A 24,461-nucleotide genomic window follows, 5' to 3' on the forward strand; every position below is an offset into this window, starting at 1 on the left:
AGAGGACATTCTTAGTCAAAACTAAATATATGTAAGGCATTCTCAAGTAAATATGAAATGGACAATGCTAAACCTGTTAGTTACACCAATGAGTCCTCAGTTCCAATTGGAAAGGACCTTAAGGGAAAATTGTTTGATCAAAAAAAAATATAGAGGATTATTGGATATATTTACTTTACTTGACTGCTAGCGATCCAACATTTATGTTCATGTTGTTGTGTGCAGATTTCAATCAGATCAAAAGAAATCACATTGACAGCAGTGAAAATGGATTTTAAAGATTACTTACTGAGAGACTCAAAACTTAGGAATTCTGGTATCCTAAGTTTTAGCTCTTCATTTGGTGAATTATTGGTTAATTTAGATTCTCGCTGTGCAGGCCTGTAGAGTGGATAAGCGAAAAGCACTTCTGTGAACATGTCAATTCAGTTGAAATTCATTTAGTTTCCTTGGTCTAGTAGAAAAAAATCCAGTACTCATATCTCTGAGAAGCAGAATTACATTGCAATTAGGAAAGTTGTGTGGCACAAGTACTGTTGGTTAAAACAAGACAGTTGATTGAATTTAGGATTATCTGTAGCACTAGCCCAATTATTGTGACAAATTACTAGTGCTATTGCATTTCCAAAAATCATATTCAACATTCTAAACCAAACACATTGAGTATAAAGACATCATTTCATTAAGGATCATGTACCAAAGGAGAAATTGAACTCACAAAATGTTTCAACGTGAAATTCAACTTGCAGACATTTTACAAAACTTTAGCCCTTGATACCTCGTACTTTAAAACAAGGCTAGGTGTTATTCATTTAAAGCTTAAACCAAAATATCTTTGTAACATGATATTATGTTTTTTTGTTTTTGATTTTGTGATTTTTTGTTGTGTTTGTGAATGAAATGTTTTTGAGTGTAAGTTTGTTTTATGTTCTGTTTAAATGTTTAGTTTGATTTTTTCTTAAAGTTAAAATTCAAAAATTCAAAAATGGAGGAAATCGTCCAGGACGACTTTTGTTTCGTTACTGGACGATGTGAGATAAAATTAGGTTTTGCTGGTGGATTAACCGTTTTGAAGAGCAGTTTAATAGATCGTCATGTACGATCGGACTATCATCCAGGGACGAAATTTTCTTTTTCTCAAAAGTCGCAACGCACTGAATGCAGCAGTGAGTGATGATAGTACAGCGTGTAAAGTATAGAGTTCGTTGCGGGTGTACGAATTTTTGTTCGTCCAGATGAAACAAATATCGTTTCATGAGGGGCACGTTTTCAAGAGACTGGAAAATAAGTACTTTGTGGAGCGTCTATACGAAATTATTTCGTGCTGTACGATCGGGTCAAGTGCAAAAAGCCTGTACGAAGCGACGTCATCGTAATGTGGTTGATTATAAAAAGGCCGGTATCATTGTTGGAGCGAGAATGGATCGTGTATTTAGCGATATGAATTGGTTTTGTCTCCGACGAATGATGATGTTTCGCCAGGACGAACTGTTTTCGTCAGGAATAAAGTATCTTTTTCTTTAAATAGAAGGCTTTGCTAATCTCAACAATCACACGTCCAAACTTTTCTTTAATCGCCTTTTCAACTTCAAATTTTCAATGGACTCCTACTTCAGACCTTTTCGGCGGGGTGGCATTCCTCCTCCGCGAGAACGAGTAGATGAAGTTTCTGGTCTTCTTGCTACTAGTGTTTGTGTCATATTTTGTTGTGTCAGTGTTTATGTTAACTGTTGTTTATTTGTCTTATATTATGAAATGGTTGAAATCCTTTCATTAATAGATCAATCGTTGTAAGCTTTTCTGTTTCAAATTTGATTTCGTTTTGAAATGTGCATTAATTTTGTGATGAATTTCATTAGTATTATAATCTTCATAGTGGCTTAAAATAGATTTTAATTTGAGATTATCTACATAAAAATCTAGGTCTTTGCTTAATTAAAGTTGATTTATAACTTGGTTGGTAATTAAAACTTTAAAATCATTGTCTAGTTCATTTTAGACTAACATAAAAGTTATATTATGTATTTGCAATTATAGATGTTTCTTATTTTGTAATTCTGCTCAAATAATATTTAATGCACTTAGAAATATTTTAAAATTTTATATTATGATTTATTTTTTTTTTGGAAAGAAATTGTCCAATTACTCTTGAAAATTGTACAAAAAGCAAAAATCAAAAGAATGCGCGAAAGTTCGCAATATGAAAAAGAACACAAAATCAGCCCAGATATCAAAAGATGCACAGAAAAATGTGCCCCGAAAAAAACTTTTGAAAAAATGCGCAAAGCGCCACATGTGGAATTCTCTCTTTCCCAAATCTATTCAGATCTCTTAATTCAAATGAAATCTTATGTCATTTATATTCTATAACTTTGAGAATATCGAATTTTCTTCATCTCTCTTGTAGATGATTTTCTATAGTGGAAGTCTAAATTGAATTCATTCTTTGCTAAATGTTCTTCTACTTACAATGTTATATCACTTTTTAAATTTCATTGAATTTCTATGATTGGACCTAATGTTTTTAGGTTTTAAAATTTGCGATACCTTATATCGAATAACAATTTAGATTTAAATGTCAATGCAATTTCATTACAATTACTTACATTTCTCGTCTATTTCTTCTTCACTTTATTGTTGTCAAAAAGGTAGAAATCATTGTGTTTTGTTTTGTTTATGTCGTAATCATTGTGTGTATGTTTTGTTTGTGTCTCTAGTTTATTTTTTTTTTGAAAATAAATTTTTTTTTATGTTTATGTTCAAATTCTCCTTATTTTCATGCTATCATCAATTCAGGGGAGTTTGTAAGATAGAATTTGTTTAAATTGAACCATACAAACAAAATTATTTGCCATCATCAAAAAGGGGAGAAGATTGTTAAGATATGTCTATTTGCAGCTTTTACACTTTTTTGCAAACCTTATGAAGTTTGATGGATTTCCTAACATTATTGTTCAAGTGTTGTAGTTATCTCCTAACATTTTTTTAGAGAATTGTATTTGCTTTGTGTGGTAAAATTCAGGGGAAACGAAAACCCAGATTACGATGATTCAAAATTGAAATCAGCTTGAATATCTCTGTATTTGTGAAGCTATTACTTTTCTTGAAATAAATAATTGAAAGGAACGGATTGTAACTTGAGTGAATAAAGAACAAACACACAACACTATGAAGAGATCATATAAAATTAATTGATCGTACAGGACGAATACGTTCTACTGGCACGATCAGACATTATCTCCCCATAGAGCAATGAACGAATAGGAACTGCATCTGAAAATTTTTTCTAAGTCCTATTCGTCCAGGACAAATAAATTATAGTACAGGACACGATTGTACTGCTCTGCGAAAATTTTGCATCAGACAAAATTTAAGATTACCGTCCGTGTGACTGGTTCTCTGGAAATATTTCTCCATACGAAATTAAAAATCGTCCAGGACATCGGGTCCTCGGAAAATTTCGTTTCTTGACAAAATGTAAATATCTCCTGCGGCATTGTCCCTGGAAAATTTTGTCCACGAAGTAAAAGAATCAAATCCAGAAACATCGTTCTCTGTAAAATTCGTTCCAGACGAATAAATTTTCTCCAAACGAATTAACCACTTAGGACATTTTCAGCGAGTCGTAGAACCGACCGTTATAATAACCGTCGTACGCACGAATCCTATTCGGTACAGGCATCACCTGTACGAAACATTTCTGTACACATTATTCAGAATAGGGACGTGTTCATCGTTTAAGTTAAAAATCTCCAAGACGATCCACGGATCGTACGGACGACCACTGCGATACATAATTAATACTTGCAGTTTTTGGGGTTTTCTTGTCTTGGTATAAATAGTCCATCTGCATAAACATAACAGAAAGAATGTTAACACTGGCAAGATTTAAAATATACTAATAGAGAAACCGATGAGTCGAGGACGCAAAGCCGCAGAGGAGGAGAGAAGGTGAAAATAGCCTGGCAGAAGGCAGAAATCTCCGCAAAATCGAGCAGCCCTAGCTTGGACGTTCTGCGTTCGAAGAGGGAAGAGCGATATTTCGACTCTCGAATGTCGAATACGACGCTTAAGTAGTAAGCCAGTAAGCTTAAAATCCCTAAGGATATAAAGGTAATTAGGTAAATAATGGGGGCCAGTTTGCAAATCGGGTTGAACCGGGGCACATTCGGGTTCACTGGGTTGACTCGAACCCAACCCAGAAATTCATACGGGTTGAAAATTGAACCCGAACCCTACCTGTTTCGAGTCAGGGTTGACCCTAATCCGAAATTTTTGAATCGGATTCGAGTCGGATTTTCGGGTCGTGTCAAATATTGACAGCCCTACTTCAATCTAAGTTTATATTTGATATATTGATGATCGAGCACGACAATCATTAAGAATTTTAATTAATTTGTATTTTGGTTATTTAAACATTATCAACTCTATCCACACGCTAATAGAGAATTATGTTCAATTTGAGCATTGCGGCATTTAGTGATAAGATTCCCTTCGATTGATATTAAGTAAGATGTATTAGAACGATCTTGCTGAGCTCACTCCAATTCTGCCCGACAACGAACATCAAATCATCATAAGATGGATTTCACTAACAAATTTTATATTTAATAAGAATAATAATCTGCCAAGAGCGTCGATTTGACTTTAAATGATTTCATCTCACTAACAAGTTCTAATGGTTTGTTTCTATTTTAATTTAAACATAATAGATTTTTGAAAATAAATTTAGTCCAATGTTATCTATGGTCAGAAACTATATCCGAATTTTGAAAGTCCATTAAATTTTAATAGATTCAAATATTAAAATGAATATTCTTCAACTAGATGATGGCTTGTACTATATAATTAATAAACTTATTCTGATAAATTCAAAAATTAACTCAAATTAATTATTTTGAACTCGATTCAATAAAATTATAATCTTTAGATTCAAATTTAAGCTCTAACTCTAGCTGGATATCAACAATGGGAAAAACTTCTAAAAAAACTGAGAAATTATTTACGTAAAGTTTTATCCGGACTCCAATAAAATCGGAATACGTGGCCAATACATACTAATACTTTATCAATACACAGTTTTTATATTACTGTATATTTAGTAAATATTTATTGTATATTAACTATATATTTATTATATATTAGGTCATCTCCAACCGAACGTTAAACGAGTGTATGGAGTCGTTCCGTCGCTCCAACCGAACGCGAAAATTTCCGCCATTTCATTGCAGGTTTACAGTGCGACGCCAATATTGGCGTCGCACTATTCACTCACGCCATTTTCTGCTCTCAACCGGAAAAACGCGCGAAAGGGAGAGTGATCGTTACCTTCCTAGAAACACCTAAAATGACATTCAATTGGAAGCATCACCACGCCATTTTGAATTTTTGCGTTACTTTGCCGTGAAAAATGAAGTTATCGGTTGGAGATCCTTAGATGTACAATATTCAGCTAATACATAGAGTTTGAGCAAAAAACTGCAAATTATAAACAAATTTACGTTAACAAAGTCTCAGCTTTTACTATAGGCTTTGTTTGGGACGGCTTTCTTGCCTCTACTTAAAACATTTTTTTAGTAAAAAAATTAAAATTTTTATACTAAAAAACTGTTTTAAGAAGCAGTAAGAAAGTCATTACAAATAAAACCATAAGCTCAAACAGGGTGAATATAGAGTTTGGTTACTATATGTGAATAATTTAGGATCAATTCATGCCAATTTTGTACTACTTTATTTTTAGACCGCAAACATAAATTTTATTTGACTATCGCTTTCAAAATTTTATTATGAAGAAGTTATTTTACAACAATTTAAAAAAAAAAATTTACTTCTCCACAGCACTTTTACAATCACTTTTATAAAAAATTACACCCATCCTAAGCATAAAAGCCTGTCTTTAATAGATGATGAGAAAGACTGGAGTCCTACAATTCTTCAAATAAATAAATTAATCAAAAAAGCAATAATTTATGCCTCCCTGGATGCCACGTGGACTGACCTTCATGAACAAGTAGGGCTTGCACGTCAGTCACTATGGCTGCGAATGCGGATAATTTTGTTGATAAATTGTCTTTCTCGACGATAGCTGTTTTCATATACAACAGAAAAAGAAGCACAGTTAGATCTAAAGATAGAAATCTGCAGCTCATATACACCACTATTAAGCTCCCAATGCAGTTGAGATACTAAGGCTTCTTTTAGGACGGCTTTTTTATTGCTTCTTAAAGCAGCTTTCTAGTACAAAATTTTTAATTTTTTACTAAAATTTGTTTTAAGAAGCAATAAAAAAGTCGCCCCAAACGAAGCCTAAGGCTCAAGTGGTTGCCTGTAGATAAAAAAATGATTTATTTCAATTTTACTCATTTTGAGTGTGAAATATGAAATAATCACATTTGATGAATTATGAAGGTGTTAATTGAGAGTTTAAAATTCATATTAGATTCTAATTACATATAACCAAATGATTGAATCTAAAAATTTATAGTTTTCTACTTTGGTAAGGAACCAAATGAGCACTTATAGATGAAATATTGGATGGAGATATTTTAGAAAAATAATGGCATAGAGGAAGGCAACCCATACATGACAATGGCAGAGATGCAGAAGCACAAGAGGCCAATAGATAGATGAATCAGGAAAGAATGCCAGAAGTTTTCCCTATCTAGAACTAGTTTCTCAGATGCGAGTGTTACTGCACCAGAAAGAAGAAGAACTATCCAGCCTGATGGCAAGCTCTTAAGAAATGAAAATGAAGATCCCTGCAAAAAAAAGAAAGAGAGTGAGAATGTTGAAGTGCAAAGAAAATAACGCCAAACACCCAAAACAACAATATCTAAATACATGATCACTTACCTTAAAGTAACGTCTTATAAATAATGCAGAGTATGTAATTCTCAAAATCATATCTTCAATCTGTCAAGGAATCACATTAAAGGGTGCATTTTCATTTCATGACATCAGATGATAATGAATTCTTTTAAGTTATCAAATGTTGCATTGAAACAAATATCTACCCGCTGCTACTCCAAAGGGAGCACTAGGCGGCGTAAATAATTCCTCGGTGGAAGGTAGCGAGGTCACCCACCGGCATCGGGTCCACACGTGCTTTGCCCTACTGAAGAGACGAGGCTGTAGTAGAGAGGATTCTAACCCGGGATAGGGGGTTCCCAACCGTGCTCGCCCACCAACCACCCTAAGCCTCGGTGGGTTCAAAAAATAAATTTTGATGTGTGTTAATTATTCATTCAATGACCAATATTATGTCAAAATTTTGAAAATAGGCAGGCGGCAAGAAAGTTGCATCTGCATAAGTCGGAATAATATAGATATTTATGGATATTCTCTGAAGAAAATCACTATATCATCTAACACCCTTTAAAATGGGCCTAAAAAGGATACTTATTGAATTGGCGGCGATTAGGCCAAATGCTCCAGCAGATCGTACAAATATAATATTTAGCAAAATATATATTCCAGAGAACAGGAACAATGAGAGATTTGATTGTATTAGTTGACTTTCATTGGCAACAGCGTGTAAAAATGATTCAGATGTACCTGCAGCACAATACTTAGATATGAATTTCAGTTGAATATATGAAAGTGAATAAGTAGTTCTATAGATAAGTTGCAGGAAAGTTCAAGATAATTTCGTGGCAGTAAATCATTATTTTCAGAGGATATAAGAAGATGTTTCAATAAGTCCCCATTTCACAGCCAAATAAGCAGGCATGGGTGTTCAAGGGAAAAACATTTTCATGGGCAGAATTTCTAATAGTGATGAGGATTGACAAATATATGCCCTAAAAAAGGAGTTTGCAATTTTTTTCTATGCTGTAATTCATGCCCTGAAGTGACCAAAAATTAGAATTGACTGCACTGTGAGCAATTCCCTGAACTAAGTGATGTATGGGAATGTAATGTTAGTTTCAGAACCAGTTTCTCCCAGAAAAATATGTGCAAGTTATATGAAGAGCACATAATGGTTAGGCAAGATCCTTACAGTATGCAAGGACTACTATAGTGAGCACAATATCCAGATGATTTATAACAAAAATTATATCAAGATATTCTGATCAAAATTTTGATCAGGATAGATCTTAAAATACTTGAATCTATTTTGAGATGAGTGTAATATATATAACTAATATTGCATTTATCTTAAAGAAAAACACAGAACTTTGAGATTTATCCTAGCCACTTTTTATTCAGGACATCCAGATACTTTTTTTTCCACTTTATCCTATACATACATATTTAAATGCCACTATACATTCAAAAAGAAAGGAGGACGAGATGTGGCTTGGAACTGAATCATTATGTCTGATGTTTTAATCATGAATTTTTCCCATAATAGCTAAAATGCAGGATCAGGATTTACATTATTATACTAGAAAAAATAGAAAAAACGGCTGGAATGAATTTAAAAAAGGACAAATGCAAGATGATCTGTTTGTTAACCAACTTTCCTTTTTTCCAAAAAGGAATAGGAACATGTGTAATGTGTACTACGAATTATTAGCAAATTCAATAGAAACAGCAAAACCATCACTGCATCTGCAATTAAAATTAATTGTAAGTTCAATGGTTCAGGACTAGGTAAACTCAGGATTGTGCCTTCACAATGCCACTAAAAGCAGCACTGGAACTGGAAGAACAAATGAAATGAAACAGTGAAGCCACTGCAAATCCATTAAAACTAAGGAGATTTACGCATATGCCACTGAAATTTACCTTTTTGATAAAACTACCATCCATGTAAAAAAAATTAATAAGCAACCCCATCTATTTGCATGTACTACAATTCAAAATTTGGGAATTAAAATAAATGAAAAATATGGACTGGAATTTTTGTGAATTTTCATTTTTGGGTGAGATTTTGATAAATGGAGGTAGCATGGTGTTAAATTTGCAATGAGCTAGATTTAATGCTATATATGAAAATCTTAAAATTATTGTGAGCAGTAACTTAAGGTTTCAGAGCTAGGTAACCTTAGGATTATGCTTTCAATATAGTGCACCACAAGGAACATTGGAATCGCGAAATATTATACATGTAAAATATTTCATAGATCCAGAAATATATTTCATATAGAAAGAAAACATAACTCGATAAGAATTCAAAGACATATAAAAAATTAGATTCAAACAACTTATAGCAATTAAATACAAACATGCAAACAAAAGAAAGCTAACAAATGGTAGCCATGCCATATAGAATTCTAGAGGACTTATATCGTCTAAAGAACAAAGAGTACTAACCATTCACAGCTAAACTAATGATATAAAAACAATAGCAACTCAGCACAGTTGAAGCCTGTCCATCACTCCATTTCTTCCCATAGAGCAGTCTGATGAGACAATATGAGTAGCTTGGGCCAAATGCAATGGCCGCAAGACCTACAATGAATAAAATAACATATCAAGTTATATGCACAAAAAGTGACAAGTAGAAGACCTACAAAAATAGTAGAAATTGTTGATTTGGCAGCAAAACAAAACTAAATGCTATCTCATGGGTCATCATTGGAGACTGGTAAACCACAAAATGCATTAACAGTACTAGTTTCCTTCTCTGAATGCAGAACATGTCAAGATCTAGCCACTTTGAAGCTTCCATATTTTTTCTAGTAACTTTTTCAATTACTTAGATATGCATACATTTCCTAAATCTAAAGTCTAGTGCATCAGTATCTTTGCTAAATTGATGATACCAGCTTAGCTTAGTAATATACTCCATCATTTCCAACTTCATCATGTCTACAAGAAAAAGAAAACTGAAGGACACAAACACATCTCAACAAAATAGACAAGCTGCCAAGCACTATATGAATTCATAAATAATGTTTTAGTACATTTTCTTTTATTTACAATTTTTTCAAGCCAATCTAATAAATGACCCAAGGGGTTTGGTTCACTCAGTTTGTCTATAAATCACACTCATATGGCTGCAAACATTTCTATGGAATAAGAATTTATGTTTTTCTCTTCTTTCCCTCTTATGTCTTGGAGTTTGCACCTACTCGAAAGGTGCCTTAAATTCTTGCTCCATCAAGCAGCATAACATAAATACACTTACACTTGTGCTTATTTATCCATATGTTGAGCTCAGAAATAGTGTTTAGACTTTTTTAGTTTGACCTGTCTGATTAGCTGAAATAAATGAACACAATCAATCAATAACAAGCTGAGCATCAAGCTATATCTGTAACTAGTTTTTTTAACAGCCATCTCACCCAAACATCTACTAGCTTCAAAAACCTGTTCCCAACCTTTCCACCCATAATAGAGAATATTGGTGCAGATGGAAATTCAAGAATCTATAAGAGTATGAGAAATATTGGTATATCATTTCATATAGTTTAGGTATTGAACTTAAATCTAAATAAATAACATTTTAAACAATGATGCTGTTGAAGAAAGGGGTAAGTCATTGGAAAAGCATACCAATCAACGATACTAGCTTCAATGCTTCCGTTAATGAATTCGCTAACAGCATCATCTTCTGAGGAGAGTCTCCTGTTCAAGAAGAAATATGAAAAGTTTGTTCCTGCATAATAGGAATGACTTGAAGATTATGACTCGTATCATCACATCTAGACATCAGAAATAAATTTTAAAATATGTGAAGAACTGAAACTTCACACAACTAAAGACCTTTCAATACTAACTAGTAACTACAAGCAAGTAGAACCATGAACAAAATCATCAATAGTGGTTAAGCCAGCCTCAGTCAGTTTCCTAAGACCTTTTTAGGCCTCATTTGGTGAGAATTTCTGCTGCAGATTCTACTTTTTAGGATAAAAGAATCAGTTTTTGGATGTATGGTCAATGTCGGACCAGCTGTTGTAGTCCACAAAACTTTATGAAAGCTAATACACACACACACACTGTGTTTCAAATTTCTTTTGGCAAAACATAAAAGTTGAGAAATAGTTAGCATCGAGTTGTTTTTTTTTTAAGTGCATTTTTATAATTTCAGCTTTTTCCACCTTTTGTGATGAAAATAAACTGCTTAACACATTAATTAGAGTTAGTTAAACAGTACGTTGTAAAGTAAATTAAGTAACTGTTTAATTTAAATTAATTTTGTTAATTAATTGGAGATTAAGTAATAATGCAATTCTTCATTATCATCATTAGCCTTATCCCACTTTTTGTGAGTTGCATTATGAATAATCATTTTTTATTTGTTTGGGTTGAATGTTGTCTAAGGTGTTAAACTTATTCTTCGCAAATCATTTTAAACAACATCTATTAATGTAATCTTAAGCATATGCCTTTTCTTCATAATGCTCTAAAAATAATTTTAAGGAAAAAATCAAAAATAATCCCCCGACCATTAATTTGTTACCATTTTAGTCTCAGCATATAATATTTCTCCAATTTAATCCCTCGACTATATAAATTTGATCCCAAATTATCTCTTAGTAACTAAATTGGTGTCAATTTTGTACTCCAATTCCCATCAATTTATATCCAAGGGATCCCTTGAAATCAATTTTGTATAACTAAGAGATTACTGGAGAAATGTGGTACCTTAGGACTAAATTGACCACATACGAATAGTCAGGAGACAATTTTGGACTTTTTTCTTAATTATTTTATCAACTCGTCTAATGTATAAATTGTTTACACTTCATTGTACATTTCCAAGACATCTATAATTATTTTCAATCACCTTATTTTCAATAGATGTCACTCCAACATTTCCTCTAATATAATTGTTCTTTAATTTAGCTTTCATAGTTTCAACACACATCTATCCTAAGATCCTCATTTCGGTCACACTCAACTTAGATATCAATCTCATTTTTACAACTTAGTATTTAAATCCATACATCACCGACCTAATTGCTATTTTATAAAAATTACCTTTAAGACTTAATGATATCCTCTTATCATACAAAACTTCAAAGAAACTTCACTTAACAAGTCAGTCTTAACTCTATAAGTTATATCATTTATATCACAACTCTATGTAATAGATTCAAGTTAATTAAACTTGTTACAAATAGGATTTGCACCTACGTATCATTTATCTTATAATAATATTGAATAATATTTATTAACATTAGGCCCATTAAAATTATATATCATTTAACCGGCCTTTGTTCTATTAATTCTAAAGCATGTATCTTCTACATATTTTCTCCTTTATTTTAATTTTTTACTAATTTCAGTGAATGTCTCACCAATTAAAATTACATCATTTGAGAAAAAACACACCAAAGCACCTTGCATTGAACACTCTTTGTAATCATATTAATTACATATAAAAAAAGATATGAGAATAATGCTGATCATTGATATAAATCTATAGTAATTTGAAACTTTTGAATCACTCAATAACTACTAATACTAGCCAGTGTTCAATTATAAATATTTTTAATAATGCCAAAATATCTTTGACATAATTTTCTGCATTAACGAATACCAAATCAATTATCATAATACTAAATGTTGTGTTAAGATCAATAAAAATGATATGATCGTTTCTTTATTCTCTATAGTTATCCATTAATTGTTTTAACACAAAAAAGACATTCATAGCAGATCTTCCTTGAATGAAATCAAATTAATTCTCTAAAATTGATACAAATTTTCCAGTTAAGTAACGTAAGAAACCAAAATACAAACTAAATACCTAAAATGAAATGTAAGAAAATAAGAATCAAAATGAAAAAAGTAGAAAACATGACATAGAACCTACAGGGAACTGAACTTGGTAATTGCCAGAGAACAAATAGAACTACAAAATCTCAAAGGTCAAATTGGAATTATAATGAGAAAACTAAAGCCTTGAAATATGAGAGTGAACCCTCATATTCCATCATATATATAGGGGGGAGAAGTCTCATGTAGAGATCACCTCCATTAATCTAATGATAAAAGTACAACATCTAAATAAATGAAAAACATGTCATTCCCCTGCTCGTACATGTTCCCATATTTGTTCCCTAGCTCGCCTTCTTTGTACCTGACCCGCAACATTTTCGTGCAAGCGAACAAAAGGCAAAGGCAAAAATGCTTAGAAAGTGCAATGTACTAAAATGATATAATCAAATATTGCCTTCTTCGCCATCGAATTCGCAACCCCCTCGTACAAATAGACATAAGGTGATACCAATGAAATTTTTAAAAATCCAAAATACAAAGGCAAAAAAATTACGATTTACATGATCACTAGTTGCACAATTTTGCAGATAAACTTTCAAGTTCTAATGTGTAACGCTTCAAAATGAGTGCAAGAAAGTCAAAGGCATGAAAAATGATCAAATCCAAATATTTTTAAGACATGCACGTATCTTGAGGCAATCCCTAAATCCTATCAAATTTGTCTCGAGAAACATCCAAAACAAACTAGTGCACCAAATGCCACATGCAAATATCATGAGGGTGCACTGAAAGTCATGCAAGTGTTAGTGCAAATATGTCTAAAGTTGCATGAAAGTACAGTCTTGAAAATGACAAGTCTGCATATGCTCCTATGAGCATAACGAATATATAAGTGTAATGTCCGAGCATGCTGTGCGGACAAAAAAACACATGAATTTTCAAATCTTCTTCTCCGATAATACAATATGCAAATTCGTAAAACCTCTATACGACTGCATCATACAAGGGCATTGAAATGCATAAAATTACATTACGCCTATATATCAGAATATGTTGGAGCAGGCAACAATAACAACATCAAGCCTTTATCCCACTGTGGGGTCGGCTACATAAATTCTTTTTCTTCACTATGTCATGTTAAGAGTTAAATTCTCATTTAAATCGAATAAAGAAATGTCATTTCTAATATTTTCTAACAAAATCTTTTTAGGTTTACCTCTACCCTTCTTAACATAACTCAAATCTAATACATCTACTTTCCTAAACAGGTCATCGGAAGACCGTCATTTTATGTGATCAAATCATTTAAGGCGACTCTATCTAATCTTATCTTCCACTGGAGATACTTCAAACTTTTTGCGTATATGCTCATTTCGTATCCTATCTCTAAGAGTAAAGCCACTCATCTCCCTGAGCAACTTCATCTCTACAACACTTAACTTAATATTATGCTTCTCTTTTAATGGCCAACATTCTGCACCATAAAGCATTGCAGGTCTAACCACCATCTTATAGAACTTTCCCATAAGTTTGAGGGGGTCTTTACTATCACACAACAAGCCCGATGCATTCCTCCGCTTTAACCATCCAACTTGAATTCTACTAATAATATCCCCATTTATTTCACCATCACTCTGAACAATAGACCTAAGCTATCGAAAATGTGTACTCATATTAATGACTTGATCACCCAAAGTCACAATTCCCACACTAGATCTATTATTACTAAAATTATACTCCATATATTCAGTTGTAGATATACTCAAACGAAAGCATTTAGACTCTAAGGTTGACCTCCATAATTTAAGTTAACCTTCAACTCCATATCTAGTCTTATCAACAAGAAAAATACCATTAGCAAAAAGCATACACCAGGGTCAACCTCTTGCAAATGTCTAGTGAGAACATCCATGACTAAAGCAAAAAGATATGAGCTTAAGGTTGATCCTTGATGTAATCCAACTGAAATAGGAAAATACTTGGTCAAACCACCTTGGGTTTTAACAAAAGTAACAACTCTTGCATACATATCCTTAAGGACTTGAATATAAGTATTATTAATCACTTTCTTTTCTAGAACTCTCCATAGCACTTCTCTTGGAACTTTATCATATCTTTTTTCTAAATTAATAAATATCATATAGAGATCCTCCTTATCCTCTCTATACTTCTCCATCAAACTTCTCAATAAATGTATAACTTCCATAGTAGACCTACCCGACATGAATCCAAATTGATTTTGAGAAACATTAGTATCACGCCACAACCTATGCTCCATAACTCTCTCCCATAGTTTTCAAGTATGACACTAACTAAATTCCTCTATAATTTGTACAATCTTGTACATCACTTTTATTCTTAAAAATATGAATCAATAAACTCATTCTCCACTCATCTGGCATCTTTTTAGTCATCAAAATAATATTAAAAAGTTTAGTAAGCCAAAATATTTCTTCATCTCCTAAGCATTTCCACACCTCTATTAGAATATCATCATATCCAATAGTTTTTTTCCCACTTCATTTTTTTAAAGCATCTCTAACTTTGATTTTACTAATACACCAATAAAAACAAAAACAAAAATTATTTTCATTTAGCGTGTTAAGATCACTAAAGTCAATCACATTATCATAATATTATTAAAAAGTTTAGAAAAATATCTCATCCACCTTTGTTGAATATCCTCTACTAATAAAATAATTTTTTTATCTTCATCTTTAATATTCTTCACCTGAACTAAATCATTACTACTCTTTCTCTATATTTCGTTAATGTATACATATATCTTCGCCTTCCTTAATATCTAATCTATTATATAAATCATTAAAAGTTAAATTTTTTGCATCGCATATTGCTTTCTTAGACTCCTTACATGCCTCTTTATATCATTCCTAACTATCAGAATTTTTACATATAAACCAATTTTTATAACAAATCTTTTTTTTTTTATCTTTTTTTGCGTATTTTGATTTCACCACCAATTATTTTTATTATTAGGAGTTTTTTCCTTTGATACTCCAACATATCTTTTACAACATTTTTAATATCACTAACTACTTTTTCCCACATAACATTAACTTCTTCATACACAAACAAAATTTTAAGATATAGTATCTTACTCTCAAAAATATTTTTGTTCACATTCTTTAAATACCCCCATCTACTCATAAAATAATGTTTTACTTTATTTTTTATTTTTACCCCTTCAATTTAAAGTCCAAAATTAATAAACGATGTTGGCTACATAAACTTTCACTCATAATAACTTTACAATCATTATAATCTAAATGATTTGTTTTTCTTATAAAAAAATAATCAATCTGAGTTTTACTATATCCATTCTCATAAGTGATGAGATGCTCATCTCTTTTCTTAAATAAGGTATTAGCAATAATAAAATTATAAGCTACAAAAAAATTTAATATTATTTTACCACCTTTATTAGTTGCACCAAACTCATAGCTACCATGAATATTTTCAAAATCATCTACCTTTCTACCAACATGTCCATTTAAATATACTCCAATAATTTTTTTTCTTCAAAAGTTATCTTTTGTATTAATTCTTTTAAGTCATTTTAAAATTAATTATTCTAAGTTATTTTAAAATTTTGAATTTTGAATCCATATCCAAACCTACTTGAGGAGCATAAACACTTATAATATTAATAATCTTAGCATCAACAACAATCTTTAAAGTTATAATTCTATCTCTAATTTAATTAATTTTACAACATTATCCTTTAAACTCTTAGGGTGCGTTTGGGATGCCGTCTCCACTACTTTATGGTTTGAATCGAATGCATCCTTCTATTTGGGATGATGTGTTCGGCCGGAGGTAAAGAAATTTTCATGTTCGTAGCCTGTTTTTCGGGACCCAAAATATATGGGCGCAGTTCGCTGCTTTCCGCGGTTCTGAAATGCTAAAAATTCGAAATTGTCCTTCATCTTTCCAAGATATTCCCCTCACGGCAACATGAAGTGCATCGTATCTTGACCTATTCTTCCTCACTAAGGTATCCCTGCTCGAATACTTAAGAAGCGATGATGCGTTAGTTCTAGGACACTGAATCATCTACTCAGCTTCGGAAATTCCTCTATCTTGCTTGTTTGTAGAGATTAATCGCCCAAATCCGCTCAAAATTGAGATGATCCAAATTCAGAAAGTTATTTAAGAGAGTGGAGATTCCTACGTGAAGTTCCCCACGCGTGAAAATGTTAAGTGAGGAAGGGAAAGAAGACGAGAAGAAGAGAGACGCAGGTGAGAGCTAAAATGAGGAGAGATGTCCTACCCTTCATCTCGAGCAGTTATGGCTTCTTTTATGTATCGGCTGAGCATCTCACATATACGTCTGCAATTTGCTGAACATAATACCTCTCAAGAGTTCTTCAGTTGCCTGCAGCACTCAAGAGTACTTCTAGTAATTCGTTTTTCCCTTCTTATAATTTTCTTGATAAAAAATGTCCTTTATAAATAGTAATTATCATATATAACTATCATATATATTTTTAATTTATTTTAAAATATGATATTAAATTATTTTAAAAAATTAAAAGTTCATTAATATTTAAAAGTCATAAAAATATTTTGTAAAAGTGTATACAATTTTGATTTAGAATTGCTAGTTGGTTATGATATACATTTTAAAAAATTTTATCTTTTAAATAATTTTCTTTCATCTTAATATATATAAGAATATCAAGGTAATTTGTTCCCACACAGCTGCAGCATAACAACTCCACAGTTATACCATCCAAAAAATATATACAGTATTATGTACAACAACTTTAGAAAGCAGCTTTTTGTCAATAACTTCACAACCTGCTTTGCCGACATATACAACTGTCCCAAACACACCCTTATATATAATCACACCTACATCATTTCTAGTATAACTCTTATCAGAATACCATAATTCAAATCTTATACTATCAATCTCCTTAGCCTTCTCTCCAACTCATTTAATTTCTTGAATGCAAAAATATTTATCTTCCTACGAATCATAATATCTATACATTCAATTAATTTGCCTATAAGGGAATCTATATTATAAGTTTCTATCTTAATTTTAGTTTCATGGACTAACTTCTTTGTCCACATTCATCCAAGATATGATAACCATTGCCTATTTAATACTGCACCCGGGCGCCGGACTAGCATAACATAATGTATTTAGTTCATTAGCGTGTCACTTCCCGTTAACGGACTAGCATTAACATAATGTATTAAAGGATTCATGTCATGATTATTCGACAAGTTTTACGTTAGCTATCGACTACCTAATGCAACCTTCCATTGTTCTCATCTAGGACTTTGGGACCTAACAACGACAGTGTTTGTTGGAACAGGCATATATAAGAAAGTAGAATATGCAGATATATCAATATATGCAAGTGCATCATGCATATATGTTAGAATATACTAAAATACACATGCTGAAATGGGCAAATGCAATATGCCAGTGCACTGAGAATGTGCAAGTGCAATATGCGTATAGACTGAAGATGTGCATATGTAATATAAAAATATACTGAAATGAAAATGCATTGAAAATACACAAATGCAATATGCAAGTGCACTATGCATATATATTAAAGATGCGCGTATACAATATGCAAATATACAACATGCAAATGCACTGAAAAATGCATAAATGCAATATGCAAAATGCATTAAAAATGCACAAATGCATGTATTAAAAAGGGTACATGTATGTGCTCCAATCAATGTAATAATATTCTAAGAATTAGGTTCGAGAATGTTGAACGAGTTAAATCCTAAGCCCAATCCTCTTGAAAAGGTCGAAGTCAAGACAACTTGGATCAATGAATGAACATACAACCGTAAAATTAAACGAGACACTTATTTCAAAGTTCACATTAGGCTTCAAAGTCATTCTGAATAAACTTCATCATAAAATACAAACACTAGGCATTAAACGTCCGTATAACACGTTATATCACCAGTTGAATCTGATCCTCCATTAGTAGGCAAACATAGTTGACAATGTTCAAACTATAAAATCAAACTGCTTACAAATCTCTGATTATCGCTTTGTTAAAACTGAATCTCAACGAGAGGATATCCTACATTTTAAAATACATTGAAACCGTAATAAAAATACCAACATTTTAAAAGTGACTTTAATGTCACATCGATTATGGCCGTGTTAAAAGTGAATAAATCAGAGGGGGCATCATCAAAATGCCACGTACACGCAGATTGAACCCAATCCTCTGCTAGCAAATCAATAGAGTTGACACGGTTCAAAAGATAAGCATACAAGTTATTTAAAACCCTGAGAATGGCCTGTTGAAAGTGAATATCAACCGGACGGGTCTACCTAACTTTCAAAAAAATGCCCTAGAATTTCAAAATCACCCATGCGGGGCTAAAATCATGATGAAAGTTGGAAATTCAAAATCCACTAAAGCTCAAATATCAAAAGTGAAATTAAAGACCTAAAAACTTAAAGTGAAAGTATATATGCTTTCCGCATCAGTTTGTTGGTGATGATAAATATGAGAATAACTCTACCTTACAAAGAGTGAATGTACGGTCAAGCATATTGTTAAGATTCATTCTCAAACAATCTCTCGCTAATAAAGATGTGACACGTTTTCTCTAACTAGTGTTTTGCCACCAAATAGCAGCACAGGTAAACAGTTATGACCGGGTGATTTTACTACCAAATAACACTACTAAATTATGCTCACAACTAGAGCCCACATATTCCCAAATGGCTGTAAAACTTTTAATAATGAATTATAGGGTATACTTGATAGTGCATAAAGCCCTTTGTTAGCTAAGCTCGACTCAAATATGTCCTCTTAGATAAACATTCACCCAAAGTCTATAAGGTTCTCTTAGATAAAGCAACTCATGGCAGACAACAAGGATTTTTCAGTCAGGTTGGGTCGAATACCTTCGCTGGGACGACAACCAAGGATGATAGAACTATAGTATCTTCATTAGGCCCATCATCATTCCCCCGTCACTCATTTTAAGCATATGGGGATAAATTTCAAATCCTAGAAATTTTAAATTTTCAAAATCCAAATCCCGAAGTTGCTACTATTATACATTGTATATTTAGTGCTTACCTTACGACTAACCTTAATTAAAAGTTCCCTCTCATTATTAGAATGGATAATTAACCATAAGAACTTGCGTCTATGAAAAACCAGACCTCAAATCATAAAGTTCTCCCAAAATAAAGGCAAAATATCTAAGCAATATCTTATTTAAAATCCAATATGACAATGTCTTCTAAAACTTTACCAAGAAACCAAATATCCTTAAAAATCTCCCCATTAATAAAAAAGGTGCAAAGAGACCGAGCTCAACATAGCAAAAATTGCAACTCAATATAAAACAATACAGCACAACACAACTCAAAAGAACATTACCAAATAAAACCTCAAGATTCATTTGGTTCAGCTTCTCGTTTTATTAAATGAATACCTTGATGTAGGAAGTTGGGGGGGGGGGGGGGGGGGGAGGACGTCAAAACATTTCCATTGTCTCTTAAGCTTGGCAAGCTTGGGTGTGCTAACTACTTGGGATCTTTTGGTCTTTGGCTACGGGTTGCCTCTCGGGTTAAGCCTTGGCTACTTGGGTTTGGATTGGGAGCTTCTTGGTTCTAGCTCATAAATGCTTGAACTAATGTTAGCTCATTAATATGAAAAGGTATTCTTCTTGTTAGCTCATTAAGTGGAGTTGGATCCTTGCCTTTTCCCCTTCTTTGTGTCCCCTCGGTTTCTTCCTGGTGCTGTTTCCCGTGGCTGGTTCCTTCTCCCTTGCTGGGTGCTGTTTCCAGTACCTTTTGTGCCCCTTCGGTTTCTCCCCTGGCTGCTGTTTCGAGTCCCTGTGCTGCCCCTTCAGTTCCTCCCCTAGCTGCTTGTCCCGTAGTTGTTTTTCCTGGTTTTTGTGTGGCTGTTTGGGAGCTATTTTGGAATGAATGCATGCCCCATTTATGGTTGTTTGGGTGTTGTTTCTGGACTGAACTTTTGGCCTTCTAGTTCCCATAATTTAATGAGTTAATTAGTGTTTATGGTGGCTGTTTGGCTGCCCTATTTTCCTCTATAAATAGGAGATGTTTTTTAATTAAAAAAGGATTTTGGTGTTGAACTTTTTGGAAGAAACCTGAGGGTTTTCTTTGATAGTTTGCGAGCTATGTATCACCTTCTCCTTCTTCTAGGATAGCTTGCGAGCTATGCCTCTTCTTTTGTCTCATCTTCTAACTGTTGACGAATATTTTCGCATCGACTCGACCCCGATCGAGCCCGACTAGGCTAGATCGCGCTCGATCAACTGAATCGATCATCGTCGAGGCAAAATTGATCCGAATTGAGCCTCAATTTAATTAAATTAAACCCAATTTAATTTAATTTAAATCAAATCAATTTAAATCAAACCCCATCGAGTGTCGGCGAGTTCAATTCGACGCAATTCGGCACTTTTCAGCCTCGATCCGAGCCCAATTTCGTAAAATTGGCTCGATCTGACCCATTTCGGTCCAAATCGACTCTAATCGATTCAAATTGGTCCAATGCGAACCCAATTTTAGCCCAATTCATCAAGTCTTAGCTCAATTCAAATCTCAAATCAAGATTTGAATCAAACGGCTTAGATTTCCTCTGAAATCCCGCTCTGTTTTCCATCAAATCGCCTGGTTTCAGCGGCTACAGCAGAAGATCCACTCGAGTGAGATCTTTTCGCGTGTAGAAGGAGCGGGAGAGATAGAGGAGACGGGATTCGACTCCTTCGTGGCTTTTCGTTCGTCCCCGTCCCGACCCAGAGAGAACGACAGAGAGAGCGAGTGAGGAGAGGCGAAAAATCCCTCCCCGTGCGCGACTCAACCCGACGAAACCGAGGACTCCCGCGTGCGTCTCCGCCGTGTCTCGCCGCCCTTCTTCCAGCGAGCCAAAACCCTTGCTTGTGGCTTTCCTAGTGGAAGGGAGAAGAGAAGCTTAGGGTTTTGAGACCCTTTCTCATTCCAAAGAAGGTTAAGGCAGCCTTTCACTTCCTTTCTCAAAGATCAATGAAGTTAGTGGCTTTTTCTTCCCTTCTCCTTCAACTCCGGCGACTTCGAGACAAGTTGGGAGCTGTTTGAAGCTTCCAAACAGCAAAAAAAAGCTTCAAAACCCTCCAAACAGCAGTTTGGAGCCTTCGAAGCGTCCCGGACAGCGGCGACGACGACCGGAACACCTAGAACAGCGACTTTGGAGCTTGGATTGAAGCTTGGAGCGACTTTGGAGCTCGGAGCGGGCCTTGGACAGAAATTTGGAGCGCTAGGACAAACCGGGAGAAGTATACCTTTGAAACTTAGGCGAAACCTTAAGGCTCCCTAGCCAATGCAATGTGGTTGACGATCCAAAGTCTTAGATCCTTAGAAACTTCAATTTTTGGTCCCCAAAAACTCATTCGTTGGCTGTCCACTTCGCAAAGATTATGGAAATTTGGTGATTTCCATTGGTTGACTCTTATGTGAGAGTCCGAAGAGGACTTTGACGCATGTAAAGGTGTCGGGTTGTTATCCAACACCTCTCAAATGTATGTTATGCATCATATTGAGCTTAGCACCTTCGCCTACATTTAAACCTTAGGGCATGATACTTGTTGTAGCTAAAACATAGTGGATAGCTCACATCTTTTCCCAAATCTCACATTGTGTACATGTATCTATACAACATTAGTGTCATGCGCTAAATAGACATATGATTTAGAAATTTTGTGGAGCTTGTGGGGTTGTCATAAGCCTTGCAACATATCCAAAATATTTGTGATGACTTATTGTAGGATCTAGTGTGAGTTCCAAAGATTCACTACGAAAATCCTAGAGCAAGTGTTTTTGATCAAACTCGCCTTTGGATGCGTTGTATGGTTTGTGATAGAAAAGTTGATGGCTAATCATTTTTGTTACGCAAATATTCCAAAGTTTGGAAACTCATTTTAATGTTTTTAATGGGTCAAATCATGCCAAAAGTGATTTGATCCCTTAAAGGCTTTAAGATACATGTTTCCCTACTAAATCATGATTCAAGCCATGTGTTATTTATTCCTTGCTTAAAATTAGTGAATGTATTAACTTGCAAATTTTCATAAATGTGCTTACTTAATCTTAAGTGTTGGTAAGATTGATTTGGAGCATTTCATGGACCTCAAAGGCCCATGATCAATGCTCCATCATATTAAGGGGTTATTTAAGCTCATTTTTCCTAATTTGCAAGATAATATAACCAAATACAAGCTCTCAAATTTCCAAATCATATTAGGTACGATTTAGGGGAAACCACCTTCTTATAGAGCTTTGATAATATTATAGGTTGTCTTCCAAATTCAAATTGTAGGACCAATCTTTCTATCCAAATCATGCCAAAATTGATTTGGAAATCTTTTCATTGAGTTGGAAGCTCTCTAGTAGTCTTTCCTTTCTCATGTATGGAATTTTGGGGCATCTTAAAGTGTCAATTTTCCATTGCGTGAACAAATCTTAACCTAGGACCCCAAAAATCCTAGTTCAACTTCTTTGCTTGAGATACAAATTCTACACACTGCGCCTATCTCTCCTCATGCACTGGGTAATTTTTTGCAGCACCACGAGCTCCATCTTTTCATTGCATTGCATTGTTCTCAACCTAGGATTCCAAAAGCCTAGGTTCCACACACGTTTGTTCTTGGTCCCTCTTAGATCTTGCCAAAATAGGATCTTTAGGTTTTTCCTCCTTAGAGACACTTCAAGCTCCCCAAATCACTATATAAAATTGATTTGGGAAAACCTTCTACGCAGTTAGGAAGTTTAGCTTTCCCTCTTGCAAGGCAAATCCAAAACATTTGTAGGAGAGTAGGAAGTTCCCTTCCTTATGTACATGTCCTTCATGCTTAGTAGTTGGGGTGTCCTCTAAGTCCCAATTATTTTAGTCCATGAATCAAAATTTTAGGAAACAAATCCTAAGTCTCCACTCCGTTTGTTAATAATACAAAATTAACATACAAGCACTCCTCTCATATGTGATGATTTGGAACTCTCAAAATTCCAAACTATCGTTATATGAAAGTCTTGTAGCTTAGAACCGAAAATCTAAGCTACCTCTTTCTTTCATTTTGAGACACAAAAGTCAATGAAAGAATTCCCTTTTAGGCTTAGAATTCTAAATCTAGCCTATCTCATTTGCCTAACCTATATTGGTAGATGAATCTCTTAATTTGTAGTTCAAAAACTACAAATTACACCTTTTATGCAATGATATTTGGAGCACCCCAAGCTTCAAACATGTCATTGCATAAATTCTTTCTAACTTAGAACCAACTCCCAAGTCCTCCCACCTCGTTTGTTGGAGCATAACACAAACACACATTCCCCCATGGATGATACTTGGAGTCTCCAAAAGCTCTAACCAATATCATTACATGGCTCTAACTCTTAGAAGTAAATTCTGAGTCCCCTCTTCATTTGCTAACAACACAAAGCTAGCAAACCCCTTCATGTATAGTAATTTGAAGTTTCCCCTAAACTTCTACTTACCATTGCATGATGTTATTTGAAACTAAGTCTAACAATTGAACACCCCGCTTAGGCTTAGGATTTAAAACCTAACCTTTCCTCTCCATTCACTTAACCCAAGTTTAAGTGAATGATCACCCCTCTTTGAATATCAAATATTCAAAGATTTTCTATGAATTTTATAACTTTCTAAGTTACATCTTCTTCCTTCAACCTCAAAGTTGTAGGAAGCTTTTCAAAATAATCTATTTGTTGGAGCACAAACTAATGAATAATCCTTTGGACATAGGATTCAAATCCTAATCTTCTTCATTCGCTTAGCCATTAATTAAGCAAATGA

At 33.8% G+C, this 24,461-nt stretch overlaps 1 protein-coding gene across 7 annotated transcripts in view; it reads right to left on the reverse strand.

Moving 5' to 3' along the window:
• Positions 1–5,832: 5,832 nt before the first annotated feature.
• LOC110114280 (protein RFT1 homolog) overlaps positions 5,833–24,461 on the reverse strand; it is a 31,851-nt gene continuing 13,222 nt past the window's right edge. For all 7 annotated transcript variants that reach the window (XM_020847113.2, XM_020847111.2, XM_020847110.2 and 4 more), the window contains 6 exons: positions 10,444–10,515; positions 9,259–9,396; positions 7,399–7,554; positions 6,853–6,905; positions 6,583–6,758; positions 5,833–6,085 (listed from right to left, as the gene is read on the reverse strand). In XM_020847113.2, coding sequence (XP_020702772.1) covers positions 6,025–6,085; positions 6,583–6,758; positions 6,853–6,905; positions 7,399–7,554; positions 9,259–9,396; positions 10,444–10,515 — 656 coding nt within the window. In that variant the 3' untranslated portion in view covers positions 5,833–6,024. The remainder of the gene's footprint in view (positions 6,086–6,582; positions 6,759–6,852; positions 6,906–7,398; positions 7,555–9,258; positions 9,397–10,443; positions 10,516–24,461) is intronic.

The sequence above is a fragment of the Dendrobium catenatum genome, unplaced genomic scaffold, assembly GCF_001605985.2.
Source record: "Dendrobium catenatum unplaced genomic scaffold, ASM160598v2 fragScaff_scaffold_1143, whole genome shotgun sequence".
Taxonomy (NCBI): Eukaryota; Viridiplantae; Streptophyta; class Magnoliopsida; order Asparagales; family Orchidaceae; genus Dendrobium; species Dendrobium catenatum.